Raw genomic sequence first — 15,518 nt, 5'->3', positions numbered from 1 at the left:
TTTGTTTACAGTTTGCGAATAAAAATTTAAATTATTAAATGAAATTCAATTAAACAAAAAGAAACTTTCCGTGATATAAGCATTTGTTTAAGTATAAAATACATATACTCGTATATACATTTGCATTATAAGTTACAGAAGGGAGAGTTTAAAACATACAGAAGATACATCAAGAAACTTAAAACAACGATATGTAAAATAGATCGAAATTGGCCGAGAGTTGAGTGCCGATAAAGTCTATTAAATTGTTGAAGAATTGAGTTAATTTTTATAAGTGAATACAATTTACTATTCAAAACCCTTATTGATTGATTTCATATAATTTGTAAATCAAAATTATTTTAAGCCTAAATAATATTTAAGAACTTACTAACTGTTTATCAGATCCTGTTTTTAAACCTTAATACTGCAGTGTTCTTCATAAACGCTTTATGCAAATTTCAGTAAGCCAAATTTTAAGGTACTTTTCTCTAAGTTGTTTTTGAGTAATCAAAAATGATATTTGAAGTAATATAACATGCATCTCAGACAATGGTTTTCGATTCAAGTGTGACCAGTCAATTAGTTCAACTCAGATGACAACTGATTAAAATAATTTGTGCGGTAGCAAAAACCAAAAAATAACAAATACAATTAAGACTATATTTGCAATTCTGGCCCACAGATGACGTTCCAAGAACAGGTTTATAATTTTGTTTTTCATTTACATTTTTTATTTTGTGTATCAAAATTTACTGATTGGATTTGTTTAAGTAATTTGCATAATTAGCGGGGGGATACCATCTTAGTAAACAAAAGCATCGCTTAATATCAAAATAAACATTTCGGATTTGAATAAGATTCTAATAACAAACATGCGCAGCTATTGAAATGAAATAAATAACAGGATTTGGCAAGGTTACAGTTATTTTACTTACATAATTATTACTGTATCTGAAAACTGTTATAATCGTCCCATCTTAATTTGATTAAACTAGTTTACGAATTGGAATTATAGATTTTATATATAAGGAAAATAACCAAATCGAAATAATATTGCTTCAACTTGTTTCTTATTTAAAGTCAATACACCGATTTAGAGATAATATTTATGTTTCAATTAGATTTCAGCACAAATTTGCACACTCGATATTGAAATGAAATCGTTTGGGCTTTAACTGTGAAAGTTTCCTAGTCAGAGCTCCGAAATATTTGGGAATATTTAACATCAAAATTCTCACCTCATTGCTAATGTATGTTCATTTTGCATACATTTTTGGAGGAATAAAAGTTTTAAAAATACTATATGCTAAATAAGGGGAATCTTATTGTAAAAAAAAACATTTTTCAAGCATGCAGCTTATTGATATATCAGAAAATTGAATAGTCAACATATCGAAAATAAATAACCAATATTCAAACGCATAATTTTAAGTTTGTTTCAGTGTATTTAACTAATAAGTTATGAATGACTTAATTACAAAGTAAACTGATTTATTTGCCAGCTTTAGACGAGGCTGATGCACTGGACGAGGCACTTGCTGCACCACCACGGTTTCCATTGGAATTGGCACTGGCACTTGAAGAGGCATTTGCATTTGCTGCACCACCTCCGCGACCGGCGGACTCAGCAATGGCTTGAGAGCTGGCATTGGCGTTAGCACCACCGCGTCCACCTCCATTGGCAACGGCATTAGAGCCAGCATTGGCATTGGCACCACCTTGACCAAAACCACCAGATCCCTGAGCGATGGCAGAAGAATCAGCATTGGCACTGGCACCACCACCACTGTTTCCACGATTTCTTTGTGGGGCAGCCAAGGCGACAGCCAGGATGATGCTGAGTACTATCAAAACCTTCATAATGTTGCTTGTCCGAACTCTGTCGAGATACTTAATGAACTCCGTTGATGGTCTCACCTTTTATAGCACCTAAAGGTAAACAGGCCAACAACAACTCAAACCAAAGAAGACGCTATCAATTAGCATACATATATGCATAGACTAACATCAAAAACGTAGATAAACATTTGTGAACTGAATTTTTATTGGCATTAGGGCCCTGATAATGAATACAGACTGCTCAAATCGTATCGAATTATGGTGTCTGATGAAAATGTGCGAATCTCTAGAGGCAATCATAAATATCTCTTAAACCGGTTGTAGACCACTTACATATTAATACATATTAATAGGTGTCTATTTGATATTTCTTTTATTCTATGACATGTTGGATTTAATACGGTTCCGTCTCTAACTTTCACAAAATGAAGTGTCTGAATGTTAATATTTAAAAAACATATCTAAGTTATGAAATACTGGACAATGAAGAAACAGATCTAAGCCTTACCAATATTATAACTTAAAGGAAATAGCAGGTCTGAACATATTATTTCATTGGAGCTTATTAATCATTCTAATTTTGTCAGAAACAATAGAAAACGTTGTTTAGTTTTCAGAAAATATACTTAAAATTTTAATATACTCGTATATAAAATATTTTAACAAAATTAAAATTGAATAACTTTATTTTACTTTAAAATTTATGAAGTCCCTAGAAATTAAATATTTTCTTCTAAAATTATGCTTCGACTAAGAAACGTTTGCCCTAACATTTTTGTTCATCATGAACAGCAGAAATTGAAGTGAAAATTGTATATATTTGATTCTTAATGAAATAAAATTAAAAACAAAATTGTATTTTATATAAAATATATTTATTGTTTAATAAATTATGAACAACTAAATGCCTCTTCGATTACTTTCTAGTAAAAGATGATGCGGATGCATTGGATGTGGCGGAAGCAAGACCACCGCCATTCGATGAGGAGTTGGCTACAGCAGAAGCCTTGGCATCAGCGGATCCACCGAAGCCGCCGAATCCACCACCGTTAGCAACGGCATTGGAGTTAGCATTGGCATTCGCACCACCAAATCCTGGACCACCAAATCCTGCACCACCGAAACCATCGGCATTTGCATTTGCATTGGCATCGGCATTCGCACCCCCAAAACCAGGTCCACCGAAACCACCACCATTTGCTACAGCACTGGCATTGGCATCTGCATTTGCATTACCGCCAGGACCGCCGGGACCAGCAGGTTCTCCGCCGAATCCATTATATTCGCCATGTCCTGGATTACCACCAAAACCATTAAAGCCTGGTCTGCCCCCAAATCCGCCATTTCCACCATGTCCGCCAAATCCGCCATATCCGCCTTGTCCGCCATATCCGGGATGTCCGCCATATCCACCTTGTCCGCCATATCCGCCTTGTCCGCCATATCCGCCTTGTCCGCCATATCCGCCTTGTCCGCCATATCCACCTTGTCTGCCAAATCCATCGTTTTCACCATAGTCCCCAGGTGCACTACCTTCAGCCTGGGCATTGGCATTGGCCTGAGCGGAGGCATTTCCGCCAGAATGATATCTTCTTGGAGCAGCCGAGGCCACAGCGAGAATAACGCTGAGTACGACGAAGACCTTCATGATGATACTTGTCCGAGCTGTATGGAATCACAAAACCGACTTATTGCTCTGTAGTCAAGATCTTCGTTTTTATAATACCCAAAGGGAAGCAAACAAAATTGGACGCAAACCAGACGTAAACCAGACAGCATCATTACGCTTAGAGGTTCGATTAACCGAATATTTAATACTCTTTTCTAAAACATCGAAAATTAATAGTTTTTTGATAAAGATCAGCTCTCTGATTTGCGCTATAGACTCTGTTAGAAGTGTCACATTTCATGAAATAGTTGAAATACCCGGCAAAGGAGTATCATATAATTAGCATACATGAAAAGCAGGGAAAGCATTTGTTCACTGAATTATGACAAAATTAAGACTCTGATTACGATTCCTAACTAGTCAAATTATTGGGAGCTCTGAAGATTAGGTGTGTGTGCAAATCTTAAGGTATTAACATGAGCTGGACTCATGTTAGGTTTCTCCAAACTGGTTATACTGACATATTAATATATGTATCTGTCGGATATTTCAGATTTCTCTCCTTATACTAGACTCTTGATGCTAATTGGCATCTTTGAAAATGTATTTAATTTTTAAGTAATAACAGAAGACATAATGCTAACAAAATACTCATGTTTGTATACATACAATTTATTATTCTTAAATGATTGGCACATTTTGTTTGAAGCTGTATGTCCGGCTTTTCCTGTAATTCGCTGACTTTAGGAACCTTACAAGACCTACGCACAAAACTCGATACAAAGTTCTTCCGTAAATATGAAAAAAAACCTCATAGTCAAATTTATTAAGTTGATTCATAATAAGGAAATACTTAGAGTGTTACATCACAGTGACTATTTAATTATTTACAGTTGTGTAAGATGGAAAATGATACGATTAATTTAAATTAATAGTTGTCGAAAATATTGAGAAAATAAATTTAACGCGAAGTCAAGAGATACTTTTCTGAATTAAGCTCGTTTTCTTAATCCCATTCCCAAAATCGTAATCCAATTTAATTTAACAGTCTTAAGCTTTAATAAACAAATTTTAATAGTGACAAATAGCAGCGATACCACTGTCGAAATGGGAGTGTAAGTATTTGTTCTTCTTGCTTACGGGATATTCCTAAGTCGAGCACTCTTAAATGCTTTACTTTCCACATACAAGAATATCACAAGCTATCAAATGTTTTGCGTTGCTTTACAGCTTTCAAGTCAATAAAATGAACGGTTATATAGAAACAATATTGTAATATATAAATTTGATTACAGTTTTTTATTAGCACTCGATTTTTACTCAATTGATTTACAAATATAAGGTTTGATCGTGGGACTTAGCCGCGGAAGTTAATTCCACCATTTGAGTTTGCATTTGCAGTCGATGAAGCGCTGGCACTTCCACCACCACCGCGACCACCACCCCCAGAGGCACTAGCAGTGGAAGATGCGCTTGCAGTAGCAGTGCCACCGTTGTTGAAACCGCTAGGGCCGCCAAGTCCACCTCCTCCAAGACCGCCGTGGCCGCTGTTGTATCCAGAGCCACCTCCAAAACCAGGTTGTCCTCTATTATTGCCGTGGCCGCCACCGAATCCACCTCCAAAACCAGGTCGTCCTCCAAGGCCGCCACCGCTTCCTTGTGCGTGGGCACTGGCATCGGCGTTGGCATTGGCACTGCCTCCGCCTCCAAATCCGCCATGCTGAGGAGCCGCAGAGGCAACAGCCATCAGAAGTGCGAGAGCGATAAACAGTTTCATAGTTAGGCTTCGAGTTGACTTGACAAACTTAACGAAACGACTGACCAGCGGCTGCTTTTATACAAATCTAGCCCAGGTCTAATCTGCCCAGACTCCCCCATCAACCAGTTATTAGACAAAGAAAGAGCAAGAGACAGACAAGGAGAGAGAGAGAGAAAGAGAGAGAGAGAGAGAAATATAGTAAGAAAAAAGATTATCATCACATTTTGGTGTTATACCAAAACACACAAACAATTCTAAGGTTTTGTTAGTTTGTTCAACGTCACAAACTGAATATTTAATTCATCAACAACAACAATATGAGACGCTAAATGATCACACAAAGCAAATTAGTATTATCAATTAGTTGGCCCATCATCAAAAAACAACGCACACGCCATGTGTCCTATACCCTACACCCTGTCTAGCAGTCGCCTTAACCGGTTTGCTCGTTATCATCATTATCTTCATTATTATAATTTTTAATGATTCCACACTATGTATTAGACGTGCCCCTTGTTCCTGCACTGATAAAAAAAATGTTCTAAAATCAAGATTTTGGTCTAAGGTCTAAATTTAAATTAAAAAGTTTTTATTTTAAGAATAAATGTTCTTAAAATTAAAATCAAAAATAAAATAAATGAAAATTATTTTTTATATTTATATTTTTTTATTTTTAAATTTTGATTTATTTATATTTTTTTCTGTTTTACTAATTTTATTAATGTTATTTTATATTATATTAATGTTATTTTAATTTGTTACGAGGGGGATTCGAACCGTCGCCTACTGCTTCACAACTGAAGCGGCCTCTCTAACCAGAGCGCCACGGTGCCATCATTTATTTGATACGAAATAGTACCTATTTATACTTTCCTAAAAATTTAAGATTTTTATTCTTATATTAAGATTTTAAGATTTTTTAGATTAATAATCTTAGTTTTAGTAATTTGGTCTTAAAATAATCTTATTTTAAGAACAAAATATTTAAGATGAATGTTCTTGATTTTAGAACTTGGTCTTTTTTTTCAGTGTGAGAGTTTTGCATTCATTTGATTTTCTAGCATGTCTTTAATATTCTAAATTAAAAAAAAAAAATTAACAATTTGTTTATGAATATTCATTCATAGAAACTGAAGATAAAATTAAATATTGATGGTTAAATTACTTAAATGATGGGACTGTTATATTTGCTTCCATGAACTGTCTAGAACAACTAGTTCAAAGGGCCAAATGAGACAACTCTATTAGGTCTTTAGATTGTTTATCTTAAAGAGTAAATAGCTTTGACAATCATTAACCGGTTTTCTTTACATCAGCAGTCTCATTATCAATTTAAATTATAAGATCATAGGCATATTTATGTATAATGAAATAGCGAACAGTATACTTTTTGGTTCGTCAAAAATATATTGGAAAATTAAAGTATAATTTAATGAGGATCCCAAAAATATGCAACATGAATTTTGCGAAAAATGTTTGAATGCGAAATTCAGAATGAAAATATCTAAACGATGCATACGAATAAGAAATCTAAGCTAGATTTTTTTATTATTATATGTAAGAATGTTTTCGATTTGGTTTGTTATTAATTATTTTCATAATTTAATAATAATGTCATCTTATTAGCTTTGGCAAAATTCTCTTTCGCTATCAGTTTTACCTGTAGAGGATTGAAACGTCGTATATTCCTTTAGATGAAGCAGTGCAAGTTCCCTAAACATCGACTGAAATTCGTATGTGCGAATATTTTTATTGTTATTCTCACATATATGCCGAATTTAACGGGCTTCTTATGTATCCCTCACTGAATATGAATAGTGACTCATCCACAACAATATAAATAAACCTGAAATATAAACCTAAATTCAGTCGCTATACTCAGCTAGAACGATGAGCGATAACTTTTGTTTAATTTTAAGCAACAAAAAAAATAAACCAAATTTTTAGTTTCTTATTTTATTGATTTTTTTTTTTATTATTTTCAGACTTTTTTAATAATTAAACTTAATTGTTTGTAATCTCGCATCGGTGCACCAGGCGCCGATTCAGGTAGTTTAGCCACGGAAGCCGCCGCCGCCGCCAGCAGAAGCTGATGCAGACGATGAAGCGGATGCGGCACCACCACCACGACCACCACCAGCGGCTGATGCACTGGAAGAAGCTGAAGCAGAGGCAGAACCACCGCCACCGAATCCGCCACCGCCGCCGCGGTATGGGCCGCCACCGAAGCCGCCACCGCCGAATCCAGGATGTCCATTAAAGCCACCGCCACCATATGGGTTGCCACCGAAGCCGCCACCGCCGAATCCAGGACGTCCACCAAAGCCACCGCCACCATATGGGTGGCCACCGAAGCCGCCACCGCCGAATCCAGGACGTCCACCAAAGCCACCGCCACCATATCCAGGACCACCGAATCCAAATTGTGGCGAAGCCGCCGCGACGGCAAACAACAGAGCAAGCACAATGAAAGTCTTCATATTAATCGGATTGATCGATAAAATGTGTTGTACACTCAAAGAAGGTAACAGATCAACTGATGGATCTATACACAACCTTCCAAACTATTTATACAAGGTGCGTATGAGCGTAGAGCAATCTTTCTAGTCTCTCTTGGCTGTGATAAATTGGAATCCCGAGCTAAGTTCGGCATCTTAAAACCATTTACCGGTTTTCGTTGCTTTTATTTCTAATTATCAACTTCGGCTTCATTAGTATCTTCATTATCATTTTGAATAAGAAGATCATCGGCTTTCGTTTGTCACTTGACCGGGTGAATCCCCATGCGAAAACAACTTAACAGCTTCAAGCACATAATTATATACAACATAATGGTATTATTAGAGTCTGTTGTCTGTACTTATAAACTCCAATCTAGATGGGAATGTTTTGAATATTGTTTTTTTATTATGAATATAAGATGATCTGGTCTTCCTACTTCACTCTATGCCCTTCTCCTCCTTGTGTATTCAGCAAAACAGCGAAAATCTCGCATTTGCCATTTTGATATTCTAATTAACTGACATGTTCATCTTGAAGAGTTTATTCGCCTCTACTTGGCTCAAAAAGCTGTTTCGATGGCGTCGTTGCAAAACAAACAAAAAATCTGAATCATATTCAAACTAAAACAGATATTAAGTTTATTTGTAAACTAATCAAGCGTAAATAAAAGTATACATCTTGTAAATACAAGAAAAAGGGACAAAGCAAATATTACTTAATATATTATAACAATTATCAATTATTTCTGCAATATATACTATGATAAAGTATATTAATCTGTAGATTAGAAGATAGGTAATTAACTGTATTATATAGCACTTTGTTTCGTCTTTTTTTTAATAAAAATCCAAAATTTCTAAATTTTATTTTCCAATATACATTTATTATATTTCTATTAAGTTGACTCATTCATAATCGATCTATATGCAGTATACAACTTAATATTTATACTAGTATTACTTAACTGAAGCTACTATTAATACTTAAAGTGAAATCACACAACACGTATATATAGACAAAGTATCTATTTATTCTACAAATGAGATGCTAATCAAAATAACGATTATTAGATTATTAGATTAGAGAGAAGGGGATAGAGAGAGATAAGATGATAGCCGATGGTATCAAATAATTGGCGCTACATGATAAATAATTTAATTTAAAAAAAAAGGGCAACTGCAATTTAATATGTGCAATAAAGACTTAAAATATTTATTATGCAATTGTTAATAAGCAAATGTCTATGTGAACTGCTAATTCAAATTATTCCAGAACACAATTAGCTGTCCAAACCAGTTTCAATGTCGTCACGGCGCAAAAGCTATTCAACTTATCACAACAGAATACCCAAGTTCAAGATCTATTCAAGTGCGACTCATCAATATCATTGCCAATGGGGTTTTCCATATCACAAATGTATGAAAATATTAATATGAAAATTGATATTGGTGAATATTTGGTTAAATGTTAGATAAACATTTTTTTTTGTCGACAACGTGTTGAGTACGCAATTAGCACCCAATTGAAGGGGAAGTCCGCCGGAAAATATCCAATGTCGCGGGCTCTCAAATATGTGAACTGTTTGCTCACATAACCAGGGCTATTAAACAAAACTGAATATTAAATGCACTTAATTCGAATGTTTATACGAATTGAAATAAAACTAAAGTATAATCAAAACCCAAGCAAATTTCACCGTTTCTTTTTTGCCAAAAAGGCTATCCAACTGTCCCTCTCTATTCCCTCTGTCCCTCTCTATTCGCTCTGTCCGTCTGTCTATCTACATATTTATTTATGCAGGCGGACTAACAAATATTAGCATATTAGAGCTCACATAATTGTTTCATACAAAAACCGGTTGAGTTACCTTATTTTTGTTTACAATCTATTTTTGTGTTGCTAAATTAATTGTGCTTTTTTTCATCTTTGGCTTGGTTCGCTAATTTATATAAGCCTGTGGTCATATTCATATATTATGTTTTGCGCATCAGTTTTTATTGATCTCTTAGTACAACATAATTTGACTTATGATGTTATTAGTAAAATTGCGTTGTTGAAATTGAATAGTAATGTTAGTTAAAAAATAGATTTCAACGAGTGATTTTGCTGACGTTCATAAAAATCGTCTTTAGAATTAAATTATATGATAGTTATTGAATCAAATTTAATTGCCTTTGAATTCCTCTTTAGAGAAAAATATATATATATTTATAGTTTATTTGTGACCAACAACAACCATTTTCACAACATCATTTTATGGGGAAGAATTAATCAGCACTCATTTCGTATATTAAATACATAAGTTATTTCTTCCAAATATACACGACATTTTGTACGAATATCAGCGGAAAATATACTTTTAAGTCAAACGCAAGTTGAAAATTTTGACAACTAACTTAAAATTTATGTATGAACTTGTTGAGATTCATAATAAACTGCATTTAATCACTGCGAACGGCAGCACAAAGGGTGCGAAAGGCGACTGGCAATATAAACAGCAAATATAGTCCTTACTAACAAGATGGCATATTAAAACTTTAAATAACTCACCTTGTTCATCAGATAAGGGGTGTAAGTGGGAGGGGCAAAATTTAAACGATCGCAGCTAAAAAAAAAAACCGCTAGTTTAGCGGGAAAACTGGAATAAGCTTTCATTACTAGACTTTTACCTCGTGTAGATATTTTTTTTTGTGGGATTGAATGTATTCGCTCATATTAAAAGCCATTTAATTTAAAATAGCTAACCACTGAATGCCAACGAACAGAACCCAAACCTGGAATGACAGACCCGATAAATGCCTTCTTAGATTAGTTAACTAGACCGTAACAGAGTCAAAATCTGGCACAAAAAGCAACATTTTGTATTTAGAATAGCGCTTATAATTATTGGCCATTTAAGAGATTCAGTTTCTCTGTCAATCGACAGTGCAATTCAATTAAATTATCCGCATATTTGGCAACGGAACAAACTATTCAATTATTCGGTCGATGGGCTAATAAACAAAGCGCCATCATACGCCATACACGTTTTATGATTTACTTTTGAATTATTTAATTTTAATTAAAATTCTGATGTTGCCAGCCATATGCCAAAAGTAATTGCATACTTTTAGGCTACGCCAGATAATGTGGGTGGTTTTGAAATTGTGTTTCTAAGCTGTTTCGCTATAGTTCAAAGTGAAATCATTGATAATAAAATAAATAAAATCGATAACATATAATTTGTTATATGTTAAAACAAGTTCAATAAACTGAATGTTATAGCTTAATTATCTATTTTTATTTTAATATTTATTAATCAAATATATAATATTGTATCGATAGTAAAAGAAATTAAGTGAGCGCATCTATATTATTATTAACAATACATTTTATATATTTAGGAAATAATTCCGAAATAATTCATACTAAAACATTTTATCATTTAATCAAATAAATAAATTAAAATTAATTAAAACTGTGAAATATAAAAAGTTACTGAAAGACAAGGACCTATCGAATATTGCATTTACATTTACATTCACATTTACATTTATTTTATGGGCTAACATAAATTGTAACAAACAAAGAATTGCCATTATGTCAATTCGACAACGATGCTAGGCTATAACAGTGGCAGTGGCAGCAACAACAATTGTTGCAATAATACAAATGGCAACAGCAACAAGCAACACAAAGTGGCAGCAACAGCAGCAGTCGACAGTGTGGCAAGCCGCCAGCAATGGCAACAGGAACAGCAGGACAATTTTGCTGTACAATTTGATGGCCTAAAGGGGGCAGTGGAGTTAAGGCTGCAGCTAGGACCTCTACCATTGCCATTGCGTGGTGCACTTCCGTTTTATGCTGCCAAGTGCACCACAGGGGTTCATTGTCCTTGTGCAAATTGGTCTGAGTTTATTGCCAATGGCTGTTTGGAGCAGACGTTGTCCGACCAGTTGTACAGCTGCTGCTCCTAGCTGTCTTATGATCTCTCTCTCTCTCTCTCTCTCTCTCTCTCTCTCTCGCTCTTTCTGTCTCTTTAGCTCTGAATGGGATGTCTGGGATGTCCGGAATACCCGCCAGTTGCTGGGCAATAAAACTGCACTTTGAGCCAAGGCACAAAAGTTTGCTTAAGATTTCAATTTGTTGCTTGTTGCTGCCGCCGCGACGCGCTGCATTGTGTGTGCAACAATTTGCAATAGTTAAATTGCCCCAGCGTGCAAACTTTGCCGCTAATGATAAATGTTTGGTAAATGCCACATAGACTGCAATTGAGTCGTGGTTGCATTTCCAGCGCCATTTCAAAGATTTATATGACCAAGTATGTTATCAATGTCTTCAGACCCTTTAAGTGCTCTCTCCCCCGCTCCCCTCCCTTATGCACCATTCATTTGAGCAAAAATTTGCCATCGAATTGCAAGAAACTAAAAGTTCTTTGCATAAATCTGATAATGTTGCCGCTTGCCGCTTGCCGCTTGCCACTTACATATGCAAAGCCTTTACCTCAAGGACAACACGTGACTTTTAGACTTCGACGAAGATGAAAACTTTTCCACCTTTTTTTATGAAATATTCACCGAGCACACGTATAACTACTGACTGTCAGCTGTCGCAGTTTTATGACGAAATTCCAACAATTTCACTTAATATAATTAAAGAGGAACTCTTTTACGACCGACTTACAGCTTCTCTTATGATATTCTCTCTATAAATTGCAATCTATTCGATCTGTTAAACATTTTACTATTGCAAATATCCAGAGCTACTTAATTAAACTTGTCCGATCTTAAAATGAGGAAACTCTTCTTTTTAGATACTCTACATGAAGCTCTATATCATACCAAATTTGAAAAAGATATTTTATTTTAATTCATCTATCCCATATATGTTATAAAGATAAATTTTCCTTAATATCGAAAACTTATTCGTAATTTTTTGCGAACCCATAATACATCTTTAATTTGGCATTATCTTTATCTAAACTATATATCTGCCACTCTAATTAATATAAATATTTCATAAATCTGTTCAAAAATCTGTTTTTTGAGTATAAAACAATATATTCAAAAATTATCAAAGCAAATATCTGAGTTAGGTACTTTTCACTTCACATCCCAAATTTCATAGTACTAGCTTTTATTTTCTCCAAGATATCATCAATGAATTGACCCAACTTATTTTAAATATTATCGTTAAGAATCGCAATTGACTTGCTTATCTTGTTTTATACATATACACAACTTTATTAGACTTCAAGTATTAAGCATGTTTATGGGAACGGAGTACATAAGTATAATGATGATCCACACTTACTCAATCGACTAAGTCCAGGTAATTGAGGTTCTATCGCTCGTTGCGCAACCAAACAATAAAACTATTATAAAAGCTTTGGTTTATTACAAAAAGTTTATTGGTTTAATCTTATAGACATGGGAATACTCTTTCGTTTTTGGAGTTGGATTATTGGGTTAATTTAGAAGCTATTGAGAGGTTGGAGATTAAAACTAACGGCCATAGCTGCCTGCGGAGGCAGTTGCGGAAGCGGATGCTGAGGAACCACCATAGCCTCCGCCACCATAGCCTCCGCCACCATGACCGCCGCCACCATGACCGCCGCCACCATGACCGCCGCCTCTGTGTTAATTGCCAGTTACCGCCTCCAGCTGCCGCCACCACCGCCATGCCACCGCCTCCGTAGCACACCACACTCCAATGCCGCCTCCAAGTCCGGCTCCAAGTCCTGCGCCTCCGCCAATGAATGGTCCACCAATGCCTACGCCATGTCCACCGCTTCCTGCTCCAGCAGAGCCTACAGCAAAACCACCGCCTCCATGGCCACCACCGGCAGATCCGCCACCAAAACCACCGCCTCCATGGCCACCACCGGCAGATCCGCCACCAAACCACCGCCTCCATGCTACCACCGGTAGATCTGCCACCAAACCACTGTCTCTGTGGCTACCGCTCTGTGATCCACTGCTGAAACCATGCCTCCATGGCCACCGCCAGCTGATCCACCGCCGAAACCACCGCCTCCAAGACCTCCGCCTCCGAAACCGCCGCCCCCATGGCCACCGCCTCCATGGCCACCGCCTCCAAGGCCACCGCCGCCAAAGCCGCCGCCTCCATGGCCACCACCTGCTGATCCTCCACCGTATCTGCCTCCATGGCTACCGCCTGCTGATCCACCGCCTCCATGGCTGCTGCCTGCTGATCCGCCACTGAAACCACTGCCTAAGATCCTTCCGCCTCAAAGCTGCTGCCTCTATGGCCGCCGGCAGAGCCACCTCCTCCATGACCACCAGCGCCTGCACTAGAGCCTGCAGAAGATGAAGCACCGCCACCGGCACCGCCAAATCCGCCTCCTCCACCGCCGCCTCCTAGATCCAGTCCAAGACTAGAGCCGCCTCCGCCGCCGCCATGTTTGCCACCACCGAGACCGCCACCGAGGCCACCACCAAGACCCAGGCCGCCGCCTAGTCCCAGTCCCAGGCCACCACCTCCGCCTAAGCCTCCACCACCGCCATGGCCGCCTCCACCGAAGCCTCCGCCTCCGCCACCACCGCCACCGCCATATTTACCGCCAGCATCGGCACTGGAAATAGCGGACGCGGATGCGGTGGCCGAGGAACTGGCACCACCACCGCCACCACCATAGCCTGCCGAGGCAAGGGCCACACAAACACTGAGCACAATAAACAATCTCATCGGAACTTAAGCTACCGACTGACTGCGACTCTTACAGAACGTTCCGCTTTTATAAGATTCCGCAGCAAAATATAAAAAATTTCTAAAACTAAAAGCAGACTGCAAAAATAGTAAAAAAAAATAAAATAAAAATAAAAGCAGAACAAAACAAAACAATATTAAAAAAAATCGCAATACAATCAAACAACCAAAGTAAAACTAGGAACCGGGCAACGCGACGTTTAACAAGCAAATACAAAACGCTAGTCACGTTTTGAAAACCGGGATCGATGTCGGGTCAGGCGGAGTAGTATTCTGATAATTAACCCACGGAGAGAAGTAACAGCAACCACAACAACCACATTGACCATAAACAATAATAAGACATTTATCATTATTTAAATATTATACATTGTCTACGATTCAAGCGAAATATACTCTGCAAAAAAGCGAGAAAACATACAAACAATTTATACCAGACGGATGATCTAACAGATAAAATCAATCTTAAGTGAAATCAGATTTAGGAATACTTGAATTTATCCGTAGCTTATGATTCACATCATTAAAAAGAGTATCATTATTCGGTTAAAGTGAGATTTATAGTTCCCAATAATTCTCTTTCCTTTTAATAAAGTGCTTGTATCAATTTACAAATACGAATTGATTTATTGATTGATTTCACATTATATCTTGAAGATTAATTTATAATGCTGTTAATATTTTTAACATCGGATTATTTTTTAAATTCCCAGAAACTCTGATGTCTGGCAAGAAAGTGTGTTTTAATTACTAAATAACATATCAAAACTATTTTTAAAGAAGTCAAGAACAAAAAGGAAACTATAACTTTTTTAGACATTGTTGCCTTAAAAGAGAACACAATAGATCATAAAGTTAACATCACAAAAGTTTCCCATCATATACATAAATTAAATCAAGTGATTCACATACTTATAATATTTATACACGTTTCACATGAATAAATTCGAAAAAACCCAATATATAATTATTCGATTAAAATGCAGCACGTCTAGAGCATTCGAAATTCGTTATAAGCATTTTATTCTTTTCTCAGATAGTCGCAATTTGTTTATATAAATTAACCTCTTAACGTCATCGGAAATAGCTGTGTTGATGTGATGAGATTAGAAATTCTAT

General features: G+C 36.5%; 3 protein-coding genes across 14 annotated transcripts; all 3 read right to left on the bottom strand.

The window, feature by feature from the left end:
* Positions 1–2,674: 2,674 nt before the first annotated feature.
* Positions 2,675–3,494, bottom strand: LOC117779866 (glycine-rich protein 5-like). The gene is made up of 2 exons (XM_034616203.1): positions 3,262–3,494; positions 2,675–3,198 (listed from the first exon to the last, which is right to left on the bottom strand). Exons 1-2 carry the CDS (start codon positions 3,467–3,469, stop codon positions 2,738–2,740), a joined length of 669 nt encoding a protein of 222 aa, XP_034472094.1. The 5' UTR covers positions 3,470–3,494; the 3' UTR covers positions 2,675–2,737.
* A 3,673-nt stretch (positions 3,495–7,167) lies between these two features.
* LOC117779867 (glycine-rich cell wall structural protein-like) lies at positions 7,168–7,707 on the bottom strand. Its single transcript, XM_034616204.1, has one exon. The coding sequence runs from the start codon at positions 7,667–7,669 to the stop codon at positions 7,244–7,246; it is 426 nt and encodes a 141-aa protein (XP_034472095.1). The 5' UTR covers positions 7,670–7,707; the 3' UTR covers positions 7,168–7,243.
* A 5,350-nt stretch (positions 7,708–13,057) lies between these two features.
* Positions 13,058–14,408, bottom strand: LOC117779865 (acanthoscurrin-1-like). Of its 12 annotated transcripts, none has more exons than XM_034616200.1 (4): positions 13,943–14,408; positions 13,749–13,808; positions 13,662–13,703; positions 13,058–13,539 (listed from the first exon to the last, which is right to left on the bottom strand). In XM_034616200.1, the coding sequence occupies exons 1-4, from the start codon at positions 14,376–14,378 to the stop codon at positions 13,310–13,312; spliced, it is 768 nt and encodes a 255-aa protein (XP_034472091.1). In that variant the 5' UTR covers positions 14,379–14,408; the 3' UTR covers positions 13,058–13,309. The 12 variants fall into 12 exon arrangements, with proteins under 12 accessions (XP_034472091.1, XP_034472087.1, XP_034472086.1 ...); XM_034616196.1 differs by having other exon boundaries at positions 13,058–13,564; positions 13,672–13,703; XM_034616195.1 differs by having other exon boundaries at positions 13,058–13,567; positions 13,660–13,718; positions 13,779–13,808.
* Positions 14,409–15,518: the final 1,110 nt, after the last annotated feature.

This window comes from Drosophila innubila (assembly GCF_004354385.1).
Source record: "Drosophila innubila isolate TH190305 chromosome 2L unlocalized genomic scaffold, UK_Dinn_1.0 4_B_2L, whole genome shotgun sequence".
Lineage (NCBI taxonomy): Eukaryota > Metazoa > Arthropoda > Insecta > Diptera > Drosophilidae > Drosophila > Drosophila innubila.
Note: the sequence above shows the minus strand (reverse complement) of the source record. Positions and strands in the feature narration are given on the sequence as shown.